Here is a 22218-nt window from a genome sequence, read left to right on the forward strand (position 1 = left end):
TAGCCTACCCTATAAAGTTAGTTCAACAAAATGAAAAGTATGGGATCGCACACACTCACACAAAAGATGACAACCCACCCACAGATGTTTAATTTACCTGAGTTCTTTGGACTTTTTGGGGTGTTGATGCAACTGATGGAAACTCACTCCCGCCGGTGCAGGTAAATCCTTGATTCCACAAATTGCTCAGTATTTTGGCATTGTCTGTGTTTTTCTTCAATACCAAATATAGCTAGATACATGGTCTGACAAATGTTCTGAGTGACAAATGTTCCCTCGAGAGATATTGATGGTTACCGCTTTTGTTTTGCCAAATTCTGACTGTTCGCCTCCTCCCGATAGCTCAGTTTCGCGCAATGCATACTGGTCAATTGAGTCATTCAAAATAACAGCCCCTGTAACCACCACATTCAGTTTATTGAACTTATTACAAAAAAGAATGACATTTTCTGGTTTGGTTTAAGTTAATTGTAAGCAAGACACATATTACAAGTTCAGAGGCTACAAAATCATAGACTTGAACTTTCCTTTAAGAAACTTTTGGTAAAATCTAATGTGTGGTAAGATTGAAATGTTGATTATCAACTGTGGGAATTTAGTCATAATAACAACATAATGATTTACATTACATTACATTACACTTACATTTTAGTCATTTAGCAGACACTTGTATCCAAAGCGACTTACAATACTGTAGGTACATTTGTCATTTGTCTAGCAAGTGCACCGACTGGCTAGTAAGGCCTTCTGTAACATGACAAGTGACACCAACACACTAGTCCCAGTTCTAGAGAAAGGCAGACACTTTTTTTAAAATGATTTTATCTATCTACAATAGTGATGAAGGATAACAACATGACTGTTTATGTTTGAGTGTCTGATACTGGGCCCTACTGTATGTAACAGCCTCCCTATACAACAGATTGCTTGTCAGTTTAGGACAGACTCAAAACTGTTAAAACACGCTGAAGGGCATTGGCCAAACACATGAGACAACACGCACTAAATAGCTCTAAGTGTATTTTGTCTCTGAGCCTCTGAACTGGAATCGCATGTGAAGGCTGGATGAGTAAGGCCCGAAATGGGGAATATAGACCATGCAGAGGTCTGGCTGAAGGTGAAAGCACAGCAAGTGTACACTCCTATCCTAAGGTCATAACCCTCACAATCAGGCAACGAGCAGAAGCAGAAGCAAATTTACTGCTGACTCTGGGTTTCCATCACAAATGTAGTGTAACTGTGTGTGTAAAGGAAATGGTTTGTATTATGAGTGGACTTCAGAAGGAACGAGAGGCCTCCAGCCCCCATCACCATCCAGGGGGAGGAAGTTGAGATGGTGGATTCATACAAGTTCCTGGGAGAGCACTTGAAAACAAACTGGACTGGTCTGACAACACTGAGGTCCTCTACAGGAAGGGATAGAGAAGACTGTTCTTCCTTAGGAGGCGCAGGTCCTTTGATGCGTGTAGTAGGTTGCTGCAGATGTTCTACCAGTCTGTGGTAGCCAGCACACTGTTCTTGTCTACAAGCCATGTAGACAAGCATGCATGCATATTATATAATACAAACATTCAGACATCTTTGTTAATGTTCAAGAGTCTCTCACTGAAGCCTTGTGTAAATGTCTGTCTCTTACAGCGCACAGCAGAGCAGAAGTCTCCACCCAAGGCAAGAGCTACACTACGTTAGACCACTTAGCGACCCCTTCGATTCTCACTCACCTTAAGGCCACAAGGGAGCAGGCAGTGCAGGCATACAGATCTGTTTATTTACATTTATTGGTAATCCAAAATTGAAATGAAGTAACTCTGCCCAATTGTTTTAAATATTAAATTGAGGAATGATGTTAATTATACATATTGCTACTGTAGGCTACATGTATATACTGTAGATGCTCAGAATGAAGAATTATTGTGAGTTTTTCTGCAGCAAATTGTTAGTTAAATAACATGTAGTTATTGACAAGTGCCCAAACCTTGAAATAATACCAAGTGTTTGTTGCAAGAGCTGACCTTCAAGTTAATTAATGTAGTTGCACTGTAGTGTCACCCAGTCAGACTTGCTTTCAGCCTTCTCTGCTCTCAAACTGTCTGTGGATGACCTGAAAGCCTTTTCTAGCACCACACTGCCACAACCCTCACAGTCAACTATTCTCACTCAAAAGGACTGATGTTACCCCTTATTCAAAATAAGCTGCATGTCAAGCATGGCAAATTTGTGTGCACATTCTTATACATCATCCAGCATGTATTTCTTTAGGCAGAATATACAGTATAGATACCTGAGATGGCTGAGGTATCCCTTTTGTTTATCTCCTACACACACACACACACACACACACACACACACACACACACACACACAATCTTGTACCTAAAGGTGCCTCAACAAAGTACTGAGTAAAGGGTCTGAATATGTACATATGCATGTGATATTTTAGTTTTTCATTTACATTTGCAAACATGTCTACACAACTTTCTTATGTATTAAAAACAATATGGGTTGTTGTTTGTAGGAAAAAAATAATTTAATCAATTTTGGAATAAGGCTGTAACTTAACAAAATGTGTAAAAAGTGAAGGGGTGTGAGTACTTTCCAGATGCACTGTAGAGTATCATGTGGCATGTGGTCAGTTTGTAGTCTGTATTTTGTGTGGTTTGCATAGATTGTCAAATTGTTTTGTTTCACAGATTTTTCATTTTGTGTTCAGTTTCTTTTTTCATTTGTGTCTCTATTTTTTTTTCATTTCCAGCAACAAATCTGTGTCTGTGTTCAGAGCTCTTTAAAGGGCAATGCTCGTTTTTGACAACCTGGACCTTATTTACGACATATTATAAGAAGTTTGACTCACCGAGATCACTTTTGTGTAGTTCGGAGGCCTGTAGAAGAAATTTAAAATCCAGCGCAAGCCAGTATATCCATGTAATGACGGTGATCGGGGCACCGAGAATGCAGTTTCTCAAAATCCATTTTCGGCTCACATTCTCTGCGCTACGATCGGATTGTTGCTGACGAATGATGACGACAATATTCTCGGCACCAACAACGATCGTAGCGCAGAGAATGTGAGCCGGAGAATAGCCAGTCTGCGCGCTGGCCTGTGCGCATGCGTGCTGGAGCAAGTGGGGAAAGGCGTGTAAAGATCATATTACAGAGGCTAAAGACCCCGTATTTGAAAACCACAACAATGGCTCGCGTTGAGGAATCTCAACTGTCGATTCATTCAATCTGATTGATGAAAACAACCGTTTAGCGGCCGAAAATAGATTTTTAGAAACTGCATTCTCGGTGCCCCGATCGCCGTCATTACATGGATATACTGGCTCGCGCTGGATTTTAAATTTCTTCTACAGGCCTCCGAACTACACCAAAGTGATCTCGGTGAGTCAAACTTCTTATAATATGTCGTAAATAAGGTCCAGGTTGTCAAAAACTAGCATTGCCCTTTAAGTCTGTGTGTGTGTTCAGAGCTCTGTTTATGTCTGTTTGTGTTCAGAGCTCTCTTCATGTCTGTGTGTATGTTCAGGGCTCTCTTCATGTCTGTGTGTATGTTAAGAGCTCTCTTTAGGTCTGTGTTAGTGTTCAGAGCTCTCTTTAGGTCTGTGTTAGTGTTCAGAGCTCTCTTTATGTCTGTGTTAGTGTTAAGAGCTCTCATCATGTCTGTGTGTGTGTTCAGAGCTCTCTGTGTTAATGTTCAGAGCTCTCTTTAGGTCTGTGCTAGTGTTCAGAGCTCTTTTTATGTCTGTGTTAGTGTTCAGAGCTCTCTTTATGTCTGTGTGTGTGTTCAGAGCTCTCTGTGTTAATGTTCAGAGCTCTCTTTAGGTCTGTGTTAGTGTTCAGAGCTCTCTTTATGTCTGTGTGTGTGTTCAGAGCTCTCTTTAGGTCTGTGTTAGTGTTCAGAGCTCTCTTTATGTCTGTGTTAGTGTTCAGAGCTCTTCATGTCTGTATTTTAGGTCAGCTTGTGTCACAGCTGTGCTCCGGTTTCTTCAGGCCAGTCCCTGCAGTACATATTTCTAATCCACTCCACTCTCCCAGCCTAGCTTCGCCTGTAGTTGTTTTTGTCTGTAGTTGTTTGACTTTGGGGAACCAATTAAGAAGGTCAAAAAAGGAATATAAATACAATTTGCCTGAATCCTTTTGGTACTCCTCGGCATCTGGAAATGCAATATAAATCATTAAGATACAAGCAACAGCGGCACCAATTGGATACATATTGAGCAAAACAAACATAATGTGTATTTGTGTTTCAGAGTTAAAGATGAAAGTGGGTATCATACATGCTGACATGCGTTTGCCTCCAGTAAAGTGACAGATCTAATCAACAGATGACTGGTAACATGATGCTCATGCTCTGTTCTCACTGGATACTACAGTAACAGAGTTGAGGCCAAATGATGTTGACTGCATGGGTCTGCATCCTGATTGGATTAGGTCCAATATGTGCTATGTACTCAGATCAATGCTGTCACTACATTGTTGTGTTTTATGGTTCAAATGAGATGCACAGATTGACTCAGAGACATTCTGGATAATACCCCACCCTCGGGTCAGCCAAAAGGTCATGATGAACCCAAGGTCCTCATGATGAACCCAAGGTCCAAAGAAGATTAATTTAATAAGAATGTACTGTATATAACCGAGTGAAACAGAGTCGTTGTGAGTCTGGAGTGGGTAGCAAGTTGTTGGTTGGACTCACTCCCCCAGTATAAATACCATCTAGTTAAAATCCCGCAGGAGACTCGGGTTCGAATCCCACGCAGGGCATGCCGGAACATATAGGTTACATGTATTAACACTTGGACAAACAATGTTATGATCAGTAATATATTTCAATCACATAAATATTAGTGCATAATAACACTAGGGTAGGGTGGCCAATAGTACTTGTTCATCCAAGTAACACTTCAAGAGCAGCAATCCTGCTAAAAGACAAACACACATACTAAGGCATGCACACACACATGCCACCGAAAACATTACCTCTTGCCCTGCGCTGTCACTGGGCAGAGGTAAAAATGACTCTTTTCTTATACAGTGTACCACTTCTGAACCTAACAAGCACGGAATCAGTGGAGCTCCTCCTAGTGGAGTACATATGGCTATCCCTGACAACTAAAATAGTCACTAAAATAAACTCATACTTCACCAAAATCAATCCTATGGACTAGGCACATCCTTATTTACTTCCACCTTGAGCCATCTCAGGCTCTCATAGTGAAGGTTTTAGGGGTGGGAATGTGCTGGCAACCTTAAAATGATCCTAACTAACTTGTTTTGCGATGTTTGCAGTTTGTCTTTTAAAACTTTGGAGACACTTTTGAACCCGGGAAGTACCACAGAACATTGCTGCTTGATCTAGAAATCTGGAGATTCTGGCTAGGAATCTGATCCTATTGTTGAACTTTGTCAGAACTTTCTGTGCCATGCTCTCTCCTGAAAGACTGTTATCAAGGACACAGCCAAGGTAGTTCTGGTAAATGGTAAATGGACTGCACTTATATAACATATTTACAATGGCCTCTCATTCACCCGTTCACACACACATACAGTACACACACCAATGGCAGCAGCTGCCATGCAAGATGCTAGCCTGCTCATTGGGAGTAATTTGCCGTTCAGTGTCTTGCCCAAGGACACTTCGACATGTGAACAGAAGTGGGCCAGATTTAGAGGGATATCTCATTTCTCATTGTTTTTCGAAGTTCTCACCGACACCTACCTCTGTGTGTTTTTGTGCATGGCTGTAAGCCAGCGCACCAATGATAGCAAATGTCCGGTTGTCACACTGCACATTTTCCAGATCCTCTGGTCTAGTTATGACTACTACTCAGCTGGGGGAATGGGTGGGGCAGGTGGGTGGCCCAGAGAGGGGTCCACATCCCCCGGCCCAATATGACGCGAGGGGGCGGAGTCTTGTCACCACGCCACTATCCACGCCAAGGATCCCACAAATCAGCCCCTGAGCGGGCTAGAGACACACGGTTTTCACCAGTGGGTGTATGGAGATTGCCCAGAAGTAATTCATAAGTCATTTCTCATTTCATTTAATTTAGTTATTTGAACAGGTACAGTACACATTAATCAACCACAGGGGTAAATGTGTCAGTCTTAGCAAAAAAGCTAAATTTCAACTGCAGTCCCTGAGGCCTGATATAATAGTATAATAGGTTATAGTTAAAAACATAGCACACACTATTGTTGACTTTCGTTGTCTTTTATTATTGTCCTGCGTTGTGTTTTGATTACAATAAAAGACGGCCCCCAATCTCACAAAATACCACACAGTCCAGTGTCTCCTTGTTCTGATGTATCCCAAATAAATCTCTCCAACACGGGATTTGAGCGACAAGCAAAAGCTGTTTATTCCAGAAGGTTTGACATACAAAAGACGATGGCTTATAGTCTAATGTACAGTTGACCTCTCTGTATGCTGTCTGGACTCAAATCAAAGCATCTGAGCCCGAGCACGGTTCTTATGGTTCGGGGGCGTTCCACCCCCCTTCTTCCCCGATCAAACTGGACAGGACTGGTCTGGTCTCTCATGTGGCTTTTGGCCTTGCAAGTCAAGATAAGCTAACTCTAACCACAACAATTGTGTTTGGCATAGAGTGTACCAGCCATGGAATGTCATCTTTATCTCATAAATCTATGGAAGAGAGACACCGTTTCTTACAGAAAACTCCGGCCGACAGCAATACTCAGAGGTCAATGATTATAATTTAGAAATAGCTAATAGGATCAGATTAAAAGGCATTTCTCTGAAAATCAACCAAATTCAACACTATACAGACTCTGCTAAAACAGACAACAAAGACACCAACAGGGCAGACAAATGAGACAGACATTTAGTTCACTTGAGACAGACATGAGACAGACATTTAGTTCACTTGAGACAGACATGAGACAGACATTTAGTAACTGCACTACAACCGAACCGCTCTGACCCAAGGGAGCGGAATCTCCCCACCACGCCACTATCCATGCTACAGACCCCACAACTCAGCCCGAGTGGTCTGGTGGGTGCATGGAGATTGCCCGGAGGACTCTGCACTGCCCCTAACCCATTCTGTCCCTAGGGGGCAGAGTCTCACCTCCACTCCACACGGGAAACCTGTGTACCCCTACCTCTCCTATGTGATGGATTAGCATTGAAAGCATTGGAACTGATGCGTCCAGGCAACAAGACCTATCTTAATTTATCAGACATTATTTCATATCATTTGAATTCACAGCTATTTCAGTGGCATGACTAGCTTCCGTCCTACCAGTCCTGAACAGAAACAAGCCAGCTGGACCTGGCCTGGTTAACATAAACATGTCAAATATGTTTTTGATAGAGGAGCAGGGGAACTAACTGCTCTATGCTCGCTGCCCGCACGCCGCCTAGCTGCCAAACGATTCCTCTGTGAGAGTTTGATGACGTGTGGCGGAGTTCCCGCCCCTCCTCCCTTCAGATGGTCCAATCTAGCATCAGCCCACTGTTGCCAACTCCTCTAGGGAAGTAGCTGTTGGCCCCCATGGTTGGCTCTGACAAAAGTGAGAAGCAAATGTAGCTAGATGATGTAATCAACTAATTTGCATACATTTCAATTCTGAAGGGGGTAAAATGAATAGAAAAGGCTGACCAGGTAGTTTACAATATAACTATTTACATATTTACAAATGTATTTTGTGTTGCCATAGCCTATAACTATAACATTGTTTTTTTATTTTTTACATAATATAGGCTATGCAGGGCCTAATGAATGTAGACCTACAAACGATTTACATATTTGCTGCGTGGCTATCTAGTCAGACTGGCTGCTTTAGTGCTGTGTCGGTGGTGAGGAGGAGGAGACGGCATTGGGTAAATTGCGTTTACTTGGGTTTAATGGTGCATTCGTTTATAACTGGGAGGTGGCAAATTGCGACTTGCTACTAGGAATTATTAAATAAAACGCCGCATGAACTCGCACTTCCTCGTCGCAAATTCGGATATGTTTCTCAGCCCCCAGTTGCTCGAATGCACTAGATATAACTAGGTAACTGTGATATAATGGTATATAGATATAACTAGGTAACTGATATAATGGTATATAGCTCGAATGCACACAGGTCGGAGGTAGGTATTTTGCCACTTGCGACTTGCCACCTCCGACCATAAACGAACGCACCATTACTTCTACTACACCTCTGATCTCAACAACTTGCACTCGTTCAGTGAGTGCATGGCAATCGTCGCTGTAGGCCTACTCGGCTCTCACGAGATCGGTTGTGACGTGAACCTGGTAACGGGATATGGAGCCTAAAATGCTTTAGCAGAGCTCAGTCAACACAATCATTCCCAAATAACCAGAAAAACTTGCTAGACAAATTAAGTCACAAAGGGTGTCTGTAAAGTCGCCATATATAGCGACAAAGTCGCCAAGTTGGCAACACTGCACTATCGCTCCCGGATCGCAAAGTCTACAGTACTAGTGATGTGACGTTCACAAACGATCCGATTCTTTTGAACGGCTCTTTAAGACGAACGATGGGAACCGATTCGCAGTTGTGGGAGCGGTTATTTTTCACTCAAGCTCCTCCCTACTACTTCACTGGCGAACAGGCAGGAGGACTGCAGCATAGCAGGCCAGAGTACACGTGTTGCGTGAATAACATAAGTCAGGTTTATTTACACACAAACACATTTTATACAAAGGGTAAATCCCAAAAATGATGGGATATTCTGAAATAATGATTAGGCTATAATTTAATTTGGTAATGGCTTGTGTGGACATTTGTGGTAAACATTCCACAGGGTGGCGCCACATGCCTCTGCTTTGGCAGCAATATCATTTTTTTAAATTTACCCTTTGTATAAAATGTGTTTGTGTGTAAATAAACCTGACTTATGTTATTCACGCAACATCTATACTCTGCTATGCTGCTCTCCTCCTGCCTGTTCGCTAGTGAAGTAGTAGGGAGGAGCTTGAGTGAAAAAAAGAATGGCTCCCAAAACTGCGAATCGGTTCCCATCGTTCGTTTTAAAGAGCCGTTCAAAAGATCGGATCGTTCGCGAACGTCACATCACTAGTATTCAGTTCAGCACGGCCGTATTCATCTTCCGCACACAGACCCTACAGTGGGCGGTGAAACGCGTGAGCACGGCACGAGACAGTGAACAAATTCTACGTCAACAATTTATTGTAAGTAGCCTAGGCTTTATGCAAGAAATAAAAGAAATATTGTAGCCTAATGAGACGTCTGTAGCGCTGTCATGAAGAACACGTGTTTTTCACCACACATTTGTGCGTGGATACTTGTTATACAACGTGTTATACAACGTATCCCAGTTAGATAGCCTACATACTAGACTAAAGTCAACCCCATTTAACGTTCTATTTGAGAGTGACGTGCAAATGACTTATCCCCTACATTCATTTGTATGAATATTAGCCTATACTAATATTCATTTGTATTAAATCACTGCATGCTCTTTGAACTGACAGCACACCAGCCATGTTGCATAGGCTAAACGTAAATTTCTATCAAACAACTACTAGCCTACTCTCCTCCTCCCGCTCTTCAGGACCAGAATGCCTCTGGGTGACATTAGGACACCCCTTCTGTCCGACTCTGACACAGAGCCCCTGCCGTGCAGCCCAAGTGACCCTGTGGTGGGCATCCTCGGCTCGGGCGACTACTCCCGCTCTCTGGCTGCTCGATTGTCGGATTCGGGTGTCGGGGTAGCAGTAGGCAGCCGAAACGCAAATAGAATAACCTCCGGACTGTTCCCTGAGGGGGTACAGCTTTGCACACAGAGGGAAGCGGTGTGTTGTGCCGAGAAGGTGGTGTTTGCTGCTCTCTATCCAGAACATTATTATACCTTGGTGGCCTTGCGGGATGCGCTTGCTGGGAAGGTGATTGTGGACGTTAGCAACGCAACCAGACTAAACTGTGGAGAGCCATCAAATGCAGAGAAATTGGCTGAGTGTTTCCCAGAGAGCAGAGTGGTGAAGGGCTTTAATGTCATCTCTTCCTGGGCACTGCAGAATGGGGCTCACGATGGCAGCAGGCAGGTGAGAGTTGTCACGTTACACAAAAACATACACACAAATGACATGAGGCATGCATATTGTATATGTCTCAAACACTATAGCCTGCTACTTAGAGTGTGCGCAATCTAGGAGCAAATGGAAGAACATTTCACTTGTCGTTGTACCTGTATGATGTAGTTTGTGACAAATAAAGCTGACTTTGACTTTACTATATTTAGCACACACTATTTCTCTCATAAGCACAAAAACACTTGATATCTACTACTGATAATTCAAGCACAAAGACACATCCAGGTTTGATTTGATTGATCATTTGTGTCAGTCGTCTTATGTTCCATTTGTGTCACCTTATGTCACTCATTCAAGTGTCTTCTTCTCTGGTTCCCCCTCTGTCCCTTCCAGGTCCTGGTCTGCAGTGACTGCCCTGGGTCCAAGAGCATCGTGACCCAACTAGTCCGCCGCATGGGCTTCGTCCCGGTGGACATGGGCGGCCTGGCTGCCTCCAGAGACATCGAGGACGCCCCTTTGCGCCTCTTCCCTTCCTGGGGTGGCCCCGTCCTCGCCACGTTCCTCCTCTTCCTCTTCTTCTATGGTTATAACTTTGTCCGCGGCGTCCTGATGCCCTACCTCGCACATGGAAGGAACAACTTCTATCAGCTACCCTTTGAGACGGTGAACGAGACTCTGCCCGTCGTGTCCCTGGTGAGCCTGGCGCTGGTCTACCTGCCGGGACTGTTGGCTGCCATCCTACAGCTGGGCAGGGGCACCAAGTATAAGCGCTTCCCTGGCTGGCTGGACCGCTGGATGTGCAGGAGGAAGCAGTTGGGGCTGCTGAGCTTCCTGTGTGCTGGGATGCACGCCGTCTACAGCATGTGTCTGATGCTGCGCAGGTCTGCCTCCTACCGGCTGATGGATGCAGCATACCGCCAGGTTAATATTCCTGAAAAATAACCGTTTTGAGGTTGAGCATGTAGCATTAGTTTGTTGTCTTAATTGGTGTTGGTGTGTTACTTCAGCACAGCATGTTGCCTTTTAAGTTTTGTTTGTATTGCAGCTTGATTATGTCATAGCATTATTGACGTGTCCAAACTACTATTTGGACAGTGCATCTCAGTCTTTATTAAACTGAGTTTGACACCCTGCAGCGTATCTCACAGGAGACAGATGTCCACTGCGCCCAGCTCCACCTGTGGTGCGTTGGTAGAACAGTGCGGAAGACTTGTGTGTTTCTACTCATTAGTTCATCCACACAGCTCTGGAGAGTTCCCCTCACATCCCACCGTCTGGCACCTCGCTCTCCTCTGCCCCTGCTGGCCTGATGTGAACTGATCTCCTCGGTCCACAGAATGAACTGAAACATACTCATCTAATCTTGTCTTTTTTTTTTTTTACATGCGTCTCCTTACAATATATCTTTAATCTGTGTATCACTTCTGACATTTCCGTAGTTTTCTCAGATGTTTTGATGTTACCCATATGCACAGGTGAAAGCAGGTGTTGAGCACTCGTGGGTGGAGCAGCAGGTGTGGAGGTCGGACCTGTACCTTTCCTGCGGAATTCTGGGATTTGGTGTTCTAACTTTGCTGGCCATCACGTCACTGCCTTCAGTGGGAAACACCCTGAACTGGAGAGAATTCACCTTTGTGCAGGTCAGCAGCACAGAATAATTACTCGCTTTTACCTAATGCATCAATGAGCAAACTTACAGGAAATATATTGTTTCATTCAGATTTACAAAGGTAGTAGTATCCAGGGCATAAAGTTCAATATGTCTGGTAGCAATGTGACTATAGGACTGCTCGTCACCATAAATCTGCTTAGTCATTTATTGAGAATCTGATGATGACCTAACATTGGCTTGTTTCATCTCTGCTTCAACTCCAGTCAGGTCTGGGGTACGCTGCCTTAACCCTCTCCACCATGCACACGCTGTTCTTTGGCTGGGACTTTGCCTTCTTCTCCTGGGCGTACCCTTACTACCTGCCCCCCGCATACCTGCTAGCGCTGGTCCTTCCCTGCGTGGTGGTGGTGGGTCGAGTCCTCTTGGCACTGCCCTGCCTGGCGTTCAGACTGGCAAAGATCCGGCGGGGCTGGGAGAGTCCATGTCACCGCCCTCCCCAGACCTGTGAGGGGGTGGCCAGTGGGCTGCTACCCCAAGACTTGAGTGACGTGTAAGGGGCTGGTAATAATCGAGTATGGAGACTTTTTTGTTTGTTTTTTACTTCATGTTAGATACGTTCAAATTGTACACAGACACAAAATGCAATAGTAAAACCTCACAGTACCAGCCATCCTTTCCCTCTATATTGAAGTGGACAGTACTTTGTGATATATGCACAGTATAGCCTGTGAACACAGTACAGTAGATTGGACACTAGAACAAATGCTACACTGACTTCTTTATACCAGGGGTTCTCTACCAAGGGTTCTCAATCTTTTGTAACTTAAGGCCCACTTTTGCTTTGTTAATACAGTTCTGAGGACCACCCTCCCAAATACATGAGGAAAAAAAACGGTGGTCCATCACTTTTCTCATCTGAAGGAAAGTTTGCATAGAATGTTCGCTAGCAAGGTATGTTAGCTGAACACATTCGGATGTGACTAGCATGGTGATATTCAAACGTAACTGGTCATTGAAATTATGCATTTTAACTTGAAAATTATTTATATATGAATTCTTGAGTACATTTAGACAAATAACTAGCTTTGTAAATTACCTAACTTTATTTTTCTCTAACCATTTGGCAGTAGGCTATCACTGCCTCCGACCCACTGGATGGCGCTCTGTGAACCACTGGTTGAAAATGGCTGCTTTAGACATGATTCACTAAACATGGGACTGATAATTAAAAGGGACTTCGTCTATAGTATACTTATGAGTGTGCAATATGTGAGAAATTTGTTTTGTGTTATTCAGTTTGTTTGAAATCTGTGGTTCGCTTATTTACAAACTGAGTGACCTCCTTTTCAATACATTCAAAACATTAAATGCTTAAAAGCTTGTACAATAAAGATGATGCTTTTAAGAAGTCCATTTATCCATTCTTTTATTTTAACTGAATTCATTAACCATGATCAGATTCACCATTTTAAATAAAATAAAATACCATGGCGTAAATCACAAAATAAAGTTAAAAGAAATGTGTTTTTTTATAAAACAAACATGTCAAATTAAAACACACAAACTAGATGTGAGGATACTTAAATCGTCTGTTATCCATCATCATCTCGCAAGCTTGACCTCAAAGTCCACTCTTCAGGTGGGGAGCAAAGGACAGGAATGTCTTTACCAGGTGGTTTGGGGATTTGATTTGAACAGCTCATAATCTTCTCTTCTGAAGAAGGCCAGTTCTGTTTCATGAGCTGTAACACAAGCATTGAGTTTTTTTCCCCCCAGTTACATTGCAGGGCTTATCACAACGATGTAGATTTGTGTTGTCAATTTTCGTAGTGTGATACATCTACTTCACTAAAGTAGGCAGATACTGTACCTCTAGGCACTATGTTTACACATTTGATAAGTGAGTATGTAAAGAGAAAAGGTGACTTGTCAATACCAATCCCAGCAGCTTCAAGCGATAGTCCATCTTGCAAAATCAGCTTGTCATCATCTTCTAAACTCATCACCAACTCGTTTGTCTGAAAACAAATGTTTCACTATAGGACTTGTACAGCTCTTTAAAATTAGAATGTGCTTTTGTTTCAGGGGGTGATTGAAGTGAGGAAATCTTAGCAGAGTTAATATCTTTGTCAGTCATATGTCTCAGGGGTACCTTTGCTCCGTGTGCTTGGTGAATTATCTTCATAGTGTCTGTAAAAAATAAGGTGCAATTAATTTAACACCTCTTGATTATATCCCACAAGAAAGCATGATCATTATTTACATTCTCAGCATTGGCAGTAGCCACAACCCGTCAATGCTGATATATGGCTAATCAAAAGAGGGAAAAACACTAGCTGTTAACAGTAAGCGGACTAAAACCTTACCATAGTCAAACTTCTTGAAAGGGGGTGGCAGACCTGCCCGCGTGGAAATATCTGCAAATGACAGTAATTTTATCGGAATGTTATGCCATACAATTTGGAAATTGTAAATCAAGTTTAACAAGAGTACTTACTATCTTTTACAAATTGAATAAAACCTTGCACTGTTTGACTTAAATCCACGCAATGGAATACAACTGGCTTGAAATTTCGGTGCTCAAAAGACCTAACTAAACGTACAGTGATAACAGCCTCGTTTGACATGCTTGCTATCTGCGTGACTCGATCCTGACAGCAAAGACCCCTTATGTTTTTTGTTTTACTACACAGGCAATGCAAATACTACGTCTACACACAACAATACTTTATTATTTTTTTGTCAGCTACTTCGCTTGCAAGCTAGTATGCAATTAGTGTAGCGTTAGAGCGGTGTGTCTGGCTAGCCATGTTATGTATACGTGTTTTGGTGCACTTCCGGTTAATAGGAAGGAAGGGAAGAGTAATCGCATGAGTACCAAGGATTGTAGTCTAAAACTCAGACTCGATGTGTGGATGCTAGCTCACCAGGATGATGTACGCTTTGTCTTGTTTTACAGTTCAATAGTCAAATTAAAATCTATTCAAATAAGTATCTACAATTAAAAATAACTACTCGGAAAAATAATCATCTGTCCTATTCGAGAATAATGTAATACTTTCAAGTAATGTGTCACGTATCATTGTGATAGTGGCATATATCGTTGGTTAAAAACGTTACACCTTCAATGACAGGGACCATCTGCTTGTCCTTTGACCATAGCACAAAACTAACTAGAGAGAATAGGGTTTCTGTGCATTGTGTTTACCTGATAGGTCCGTGGGAATAAGGTTATATGAGATCACACATAAGGTTTTCCCTTGAGTATTCTTCAAATAATCAGATGACCTGGTCTGGATTGTAGAATTGCTCAAAGGGGCCGAATTGTCGCAACTGCGCACAATGGACACACTCGTCGAGACATCCAGTCAGATTCTAATATTGAGTAATATTCCAAGGCCAATGATGCGACGCACGGGTGATTTTCATAAATACTCTACATTGAACTCACCCACCACAGGTTCACATGAATTGAGGAATCTGATTGGTTAGTCTCACTTATCTTGACCAATGGGTCGTTTGGAGTGTATGTCACTCGTTAAATCTACCAATTGAGTGTAAGAGGCGTAATAAGGAAGTAGGCTAGTCCTTAACGGTGAACGAGAATGAAGACCCCGTTAGGTTGTAGCCGGTTGTAGCTCTCAAATCAAGTCTGGTGTGTAGCTGAGCAGCAAGTGGGCCTTCAACTAAAAGGAATCATGTCTGAGCTTGAGGTTGGTAGATTTTCTATTGCATCTTAACTTCATTTTTTTTTTATCAAGAATTTGTGGAACTGTCGCACTTAAAACATGTTTGTCTCGGGTTCACACCTCGCACCATGATGGTAATTTATGTCCTTGCTTTTGTGTAGAATATATTTTTGACAAATTGCGAACACAAGAAGCGTCGTTACACCAGTCTGAGGTCTCGTGACCATGTGAGTTGATTGTTGAAACACAGATGAAGAACTGTGTAACATTAGTTACCTACGTTTAAACGAAAGTGCTAGTCTTTCGACATTTAAATGAACCTACTCTAGTCACGATCGTGCACCCTGAACCACGCTAGGGTGTGGTAAGGCTTCAACCTCCCACACTGACAGCCCACTATCGAACTGTGAGGATGGGATCTGAAATGGAGCGAATTTGATGTGGGCTGATTGAGTTGCCCCACATTCAGATGCACTTTGTGCAGGCGCTAGTGCCGATATTATTAGCTAGTTAGACGATTATAATCTCGGGTTAAAAAAATGAATAAAAGATGGCATCCGTGAACTGCATCAAATTTGACTTTAGCCTACATTTAACGATCTTTGTTAGTTTACATAGTGAGTTGCTTCACACATTGGGCAATATTGAAAAACATGGGTCTGAACTCCAACGCCTTAGATTATTTATTTAAATTTTCACTAGAGTCAAAGCACATTAATTTGTAGTAGCCTACTATTGGCCTTCTCCTATATTAATAAGATGTGCTTTTCTCTTTTGCCCATGATTAACCCTCACAAACCACAACAGCTATGACCTGTTTATGGAACCCAACCGTGCAACGTGAACAGCTTCATATACGTTTAGGTCTAGTAGTACCACAAGTGATAAATCCCCCTCAAAGTTATAAAATGGTTACTTTTGTTACACTATCAGATATCTTATTATCTCTGCTGGACTCTGTTCGGGGTAATGGTGTTAAACCCACCCTCCCCGTTGGCCCAGCTGTAATGGTACACAGCGTGGTGTTTGGTAAAGGGTCTCAGCTCTCTCAGAAGGTCTATTGTACTGTGAGCCCACAGCTTGGCAGCCTGCACCCCCTTTCAGCAACATTGTCTTTGTTTGCTTGAATGCACCCTGTTTTTACATTAGTTAGCTAGTGTTTGAGGCTTGGGCTTTGAAATTAGTTCTGCCATTCTGGACAGACCATGTTGCTCACAAGAAGGAGTTTGATTTGTTATGTGTCAATATGATTGTCAGTTATTGATTGGTTTAGTTGGTAGTTGTTACACCCAGAACAAAATTCAGTTCATAGCAGCAGTCTCACTTCTAGCTAATCAGATTAGTCTTATATGTTTGGAATGCTTATACACACTCTCTCTTGCACACATGCGCACACACACACACACACACACACACACACACACACAACTGTGTATACACACAATTACTTTGTGGTGTTATTACCCCACCACCTATATCTGGAGTTTAGGGACTTAATTCTGAAGCTACACTTTTTACATTTACCCTACAGTTTGTGCTGGGGATCATTTTGTTTTCCCCTTTTTTTATTTTTATTACTGTACCTCTGCCCGCAGGGCAAGAGGTAATGTTTTTGGTGACGTGTTGGTTTATCCGTTAGCAGGATTACACACTACCTGACCAAATTTCATGAAACTCGGTGGCGGGGTATAGTGTGGGCCAACTTGGAACTCATTCAATTCTGGAGCAGATCCGAATCACGGAGCGGGTCCACGAGCCCCCCAAACACGGCCGGGCTGGCTTTTCACCTCCATTCATTTTTTGGCCTAAGATTATACAAAAACTACCAGACCACTTTTCTTGACACTCGTTGGAAGGGTGTAGCATGGGCCAATTCAAGTGAAATCAAGCTTTATTTATAAAGCACATTTAAAAACAACAGTGGTTGGCCAAAGTGCTGTACAATGGGCTAAAAGTCACTAAAATAATAAAACAAAATACAATGTAATGAATAGTAAATAACAATGAACAAACAGGAAATACAACATAAAATAGTGGGGTGCTAAGCTCTTGATGTAATGAAGACCATAGAGAAGAGGTGAGTTTTCAGGAGAGACTTAAAGGCATCCAAGGTCTGGGCAGTTCTAATATGCAGTTATATCCATGAGCTGCCTAAACATGGCCAGCCATTCACCTCCCTTATTTTTGGGACATGGGGAGTGAAAAATTCCCCCCATTCATTGTCAATAGAGGGATTTGAAATGGCCATATCTCGACATATCTCGACAGTCACAGAGACACGGGGTTTGGACTGCTATAAAGCCCTCAACCTAACGAATGCAGCAATAACAAACATGTCCAGCTCACATGCACATGCATGCACACAGAGCCACGAAATGCATTCATGGGCAGAGGTCTGTGCTTTCTGAGCACCATTTCTAGTTTTGTTTTTGCGCTCATCCTTTTTTACTTCTCTCACTCTCAGACCAATTTCAAGAAGGCTGCGGAAGAGGTGAAGCAGCTGAAGTCCAAGCCAGTAGATGCAGAGATGCTGAAGATCTATGCTCTGTTCAAACAGGGCACTGTGGGTGACGTCAACACAGGTGAGACAGTTGCCCTTTCATCAGGCACTCTAGCCAAATGGTTGACCAGCTTTCACATTTGCCATCATTTATTTCCACACAGTTTACAAATACTTTGAGGTCCGTATCTTCAACTACATTCAAGTGTATATTTTTTCTTTCTCTGAAGCTCGTCCTGGGATGCTGGATTTCACTGGGAAAGCCAAGTGGGACGCCTGGGAGAAGGAGAAAGGTCCGTTTCTGGGGTCTCATTACAGGAAAATATCCTCACTGCTGAGTCCTATCCTATCTCAGACCTCCTATCTTATCTTAAGAAATCCTAATTATAACACTGAATTCAATTCTTCAATTGACAATCGTCCTTTCATGCCTGTATCTATGTTTAGAATGTACACCAGACTGCCTGTATCTTTGATAGAATGTACCTGCTCCCTGGATAGCGCTAAAATAAACTGTAGATAGGTCTGGCTATGGGAGGCTACTGGCTAGCATTGCCTTGCAAGCTTGCTAAAAGACAGACATAAGATTTTAGTTATGAGGAGTCCGCTTTTTCCCTTTTTCAGTTTTGATTTAATTGAAATAATGTAGGATAAAACGATGAAAAATAAGAAAATTTTGTGTTGTAGACATTGTATTGATTAATATATTTATTTATTCTTCCTGAATGACATGTTTTAAATGAAAGTTCATTTTAAAGTGTCATCATACAGTTGGAGTCAATCATATTTACATTTATTTCAAGCATATTTCGGTGTTCATGCTCCCCATCTTCAATGCCATTGCCATACAGACCTAACAATAGTGCTGCTGCCATTTTGGGCAATTATTTTGAATTTGAATTATGCCATCCTAATCTTTAGGATTTCTAACTTGGGAAATCCCTCCCTAAGTTAGGACAATTTTGTAATAGGACAGTTTTGTAATAGCTCCTATCATGAGATGATTTTTTTCCTAAATGCAGTTGGGAAACCTACTTCTATCTGTAATACTAAAAATCCAAATTGTCATCCTAAATTGAGATAAAATATGATTTCAGACTAAGGAAGTTTCTGTAATAAGGCCCCTGGTTCCCAATTCCACCAGTAGAGGGAATACTGCCCTACTAAATATGGGATGACGCTCAAAGGATTGTTTCTTGTGAATTTCTATGACTGTTTCACACACTGCTTGCTCCTCCAATATCTAAAGTGTGCTCCTACTTTTAAAATCCTGCTGTACTTTCTCCTAGTGCTATACACTTCTCAAGCATCCACCATGTTGTGTGTTTACTAATCTCCCTTCCATTGCACAGGAAAGAGTAATAATGACGCCATGACGGAGTACATCGCCTTGGTAGAGGAGCTGAAGACCAAGTACGGAATGTAAATATGAACTGACCAGAACGGCCCCAAATCCGTGACCACAAATGGTCCAGCCCAGTGGTCGTCCATTTGAAATGCCTTAAAACCACAGGAAAATGCTCTTTGAAATAGCATGCCACCTAGCATCACACTGAGTGATGCCACAGACAGACAAGCCGTCCTCAGTCACCAGCAACCACTTGCTTAATGTTCTCAACTGGTTGTACATTCAAGTAACTCATAAAAACAGACTAATAAAGTAACAAGCCCTGTTGTCCTGCTTCATTCATTTACACTGGATGATACTGTATTCTCTCTCTGACAAAAGTATGCATCAATTTGAATCTTTAAAATACAAGTCTTGGTAAAAGGGTGGTCGAGCACAGCATCTATAAGTGTGCAAATTACCAAGTTATAGATAAATGGATGGATAGATATAGATATACTTTAATAATCCCCATGGGGGAATTAAGAAACTGCATGCATATTTTGACCATCACTGACCTTTGATGTGCAGTAAACTGACCAGACAGTTTGTCTATCAGAAGCGAGAATGCCAAATGTGCCCCGCCGAGACACTTTTTCTAGATGTCAATGGTTCCACATGGTTACATTCTGCATTAGCCTACATAAGTTAAGCGCTACTCTTGATTTTGCATTTACTTACTTGACCTTTTTTTTTTTATTATGCTACTGAAAATAATTTGGTTAAAAAAACTTCTTTGCACATACATAATGGGATATACTGATCACGTGGACCAAATACTTTCTCTCGCCGTCTCCATCTCCTGGAAACGTCTAGTGCCCGTGTCTACACTGCTAAACGGAAGAAGAGAACAGTCTGAGAAGTTTACTCTTCGAAGTAGGCTGTCTTGCATTGTCAAGAAATGTTTGTTAATGATACACTTATACCAAACCTTTGCACTGAACCTTTGACCTGACATGGAAGCAGCCCTCCCGTCCTGCCCTGCGGCTTACCCCCTGGTCTGCAGAGCAGGCGACAGAACAATGACCGCTATCAGTATCAAGGTAAATAACTGGTTGATTGATAGCCTATAGGCCTGTATCCTTGCCTTGCTAGGCTGATTAATATTAGTAGATTAAAGACAACTTCCCTGTCATAGCCTACAGCTGAAATAATTTCTTTAAAACGTATTTTATTGCAACGTGATTTTTTTTAAGCAACGCTTAGGTCTATTTAGCCTTAGCCAGGTTGTGTTACTTCAGACGAGACGGCGTGTGTGTGCGCGCGCGCGTTCGTGAGTCGTCTAGGCTACCGCGGTCTGTAAAAGTAGGTTGCTTCTTTCAAAGCTCATTGAAAAGGCTCAGTATTGAATTACTGCCTATTTGCAAGCTAGTCTTTCCACCGAGTGTCCCTGACAATAATTTCATCAGGATATTTGAGAAAGCTGGTGCTGGGGATACCTAGGCTACTGTAGACCTATTTCTCAACCAGGCTACTCTCTGGAACAAAACCGACCATTTCTAACAGAAAATGTAGGGTTTAATGCAAGAAAATAAAGTAAAAGTTATTTGTTTGTTTTGCCAGCCTGGTAGACTGCTATATGTTCTTTCCTTCATGTGTAGTCTGAAGATCAAAAACGGAACTTTGAGGTGGAGGCCTATCCAATCAGTAGGCTACATCCATCAGTATAGCCATGAAGGAAAGAAGATGACATAGAGGTCATATTTGGACTGCTGTCTTGAGTATCTCATTTCCCTGCTCTAGGTCCAGGGAGATGCCCCATCTCAGAGGAAAGCCGGACCCTCCTCCCTGGAGGTGTTCGCCCACAGCCTGATCATCCTCTGCACAGCCCTGGCCATTGTGCTCTCCTCCATAGCTGTGTGTGATGGACACTGGCTACTGGCAGAGGGCCGCATGTTTGGCCTGTGGCACTTCTGCACTATGGAGGCTGGGGGACTAGGGGCTCTCGTGGACCAGGCGGGCCCCCATAACTGCACCACCCAACTGAATGTCTCTGGGGTGGAGGTGTTTCTGGGCTTAAGCCGCTCAGTGGTCTCCCTAGCTGTGGTGGCCGCCATCTTCGGCCTGGAGCTGCAGGTGATGTCGCGGGTCAGCGAGGGTCAGGACGCGAGGTGCCGGTGGAGCCTGGGGTCAACGCTGGTGCTGGTGGCAGCCGCCCTATCAGCATCAGGCACAGTCGTGTTTGTAGTGCTGCTCCGAGGTTACGCATCACCAATGGACTTCACCCTCACTTTCTGGTGCCAGTTCACAGCTGTCTTCCTTTTCTTCCTCAATGGCACAGCAGGGCACCACATCCATCACATGGGTCTACTACCACCACCTGCTGGCAACTTGGGGAAATGCTAGAGGGGACAGTATCATAGCATCATGCCCAAAAGCCTATTGTCTCCCTCCGGGTCTTGTTACTGCAGTTAGTGGACAGCACTCCGATGCAATCACTGGCAACTACAAAGAACGTTGCTTTCTGACTTCCTGTAGCCTAATTTTAGTTTTCAATTAATTGTAAAAGTTTTAGTTTCCCCCTGATCTGAGTCTCCTTCATGAACCACAGACATATTCGTATAGATTTTATGTTCACATTTAATTCAAGTTTAATTTAGTTTATTTTCAAGTTTTCAATTTTTACAGAAATGTTTGTTAGGAAAGTGTTTCTTTGTTAAACAGAATGTTGAGCATTAACAGCTCTGTTGCTAATTTGAAATACCTTACCGTAACGTTACATTTTGTATTTCCATTTGTCCTCTTAACTGTAGTATGTAGGACAATAGTGACTAAGTAGCGAGACCACACTGACATAAGTTGTAGAAGACACTGTTGTTAAAAGATACCTGTATGTTAGGTTGCATAAACTGTTCCATCAAAAGTCATCAGATCCTTGCTTTGTCTCTCTTCATTGTGTTTATAAACAAATAATTTCTCAAGGCATATCATAGGCGTCAATGGACAGAAAATGGTGATTGGAAATGGTTTGTTAGGGTTGCTTGCCACTTCAGTCCCCTTAG

General features: G+C 42.6%; 4 protein-coding genes across 4 annotated transcripts; 3 read left to right on the top strand and 1 right to left on the bottom strand.

Annotated features, from left to right (window-relative positions):
- Positions 1-9557: 9557 nt before the first annotated feature.
- On the top strand, positions 9558-12194 carry steap3 (STEAP family member 3, metalloreductase; the record flags this gene model as incomplete). The annotated part of the gene is made up of 4 exons (XM_084457955.1): positions 9558-10040; positions 10422-10949; positions 11504-11668; positions 11904-12194. 4 exons carry the CDS (start codon positions 9558-9560, stop codon positions 12192-12194), a joined length of 1467 nt encoding a protein of 488 aa, XP_084314081.1.
- Positions 12195-12998: 804 nt separating this feature from the next.
- cUnh2orf76 (chromosome Un C2orf76 homolog) lies at positions 12999-14419 on the bottom strand. The gene is made up of 5 exons (XM_084458093.1): positions 14138-14419; positions 14007-14057; positions 13793-13830; positions 13577-13658; positions 12999-13382 (listed from the first exon to the last, which is right to left on the bottom strand). Exons 1-5 carry the CDS (start codon positions 14265-14267, stop codon positions 13306-13308), a joined length of 378 nt encoding a protein of 125 aa, XP_084314219.1. The 5' UTR covers positions 14268-14419; the 3' UTR covers positions 12999-13305.
- Positions 14420-15198: 779 nt separating this feature from the next.
- dbi (diazepam binding inhibitor (GABA receptor modulator, acyl-CoA binding protein)) lies at positions 15199-19504 on the top strand. Its single transcript, XM_084458069.1, has 4 exons — positions 15199-15353; positions 17794-17911; positions 18060-18122; positions 19182-19504. The coding sequence occupies exons 1-4, from the start codon at positions 15339-15341 to the stop codon at positions 19253-19255; spliced, it is 270 nt and encodes an 89-aa protein (XP_084314195.1). The 5' UTR covers positions 15199-15338; the 3' UTR covers positions 19256-19504.
- Positions 19505-20172: 668 nt separating this feature from the next.
- Positions 20173-21692, top strand: tmem37 (transmembrane protein 37; the record flags this gene model as incomplete). Its single annotated transcript, XM_084461439.1, has 2 exons — positions 20173-20259; positions 20960-21692. The coding sequence occupies 2 exons, from the start codon at positions 20173-20175 to the stop codon at positions 21560-21562; spliced, it is 690 nt and encodes a 229-aa protein (XP_084317565.1). The 3' UTR covers positions 21563-21692.
- Between the last annotated feature and the right edge of the window lie 526 nt (positions 21693-22218).

The sequence above is a fragment of the Borostomias antarcticus genome (genome assembly GCF_949987555.1).
Source record: "Borostomias antarcticus genome assembly, chromosome: 2".
NCBI classification, from domain to species: domain Eukaryota; kingdom Metazoa; phylum Chordata; class Actinopteri; order Stomiiformes; family Stomiidae; genus Borostomias; species Borostomias antarcticus.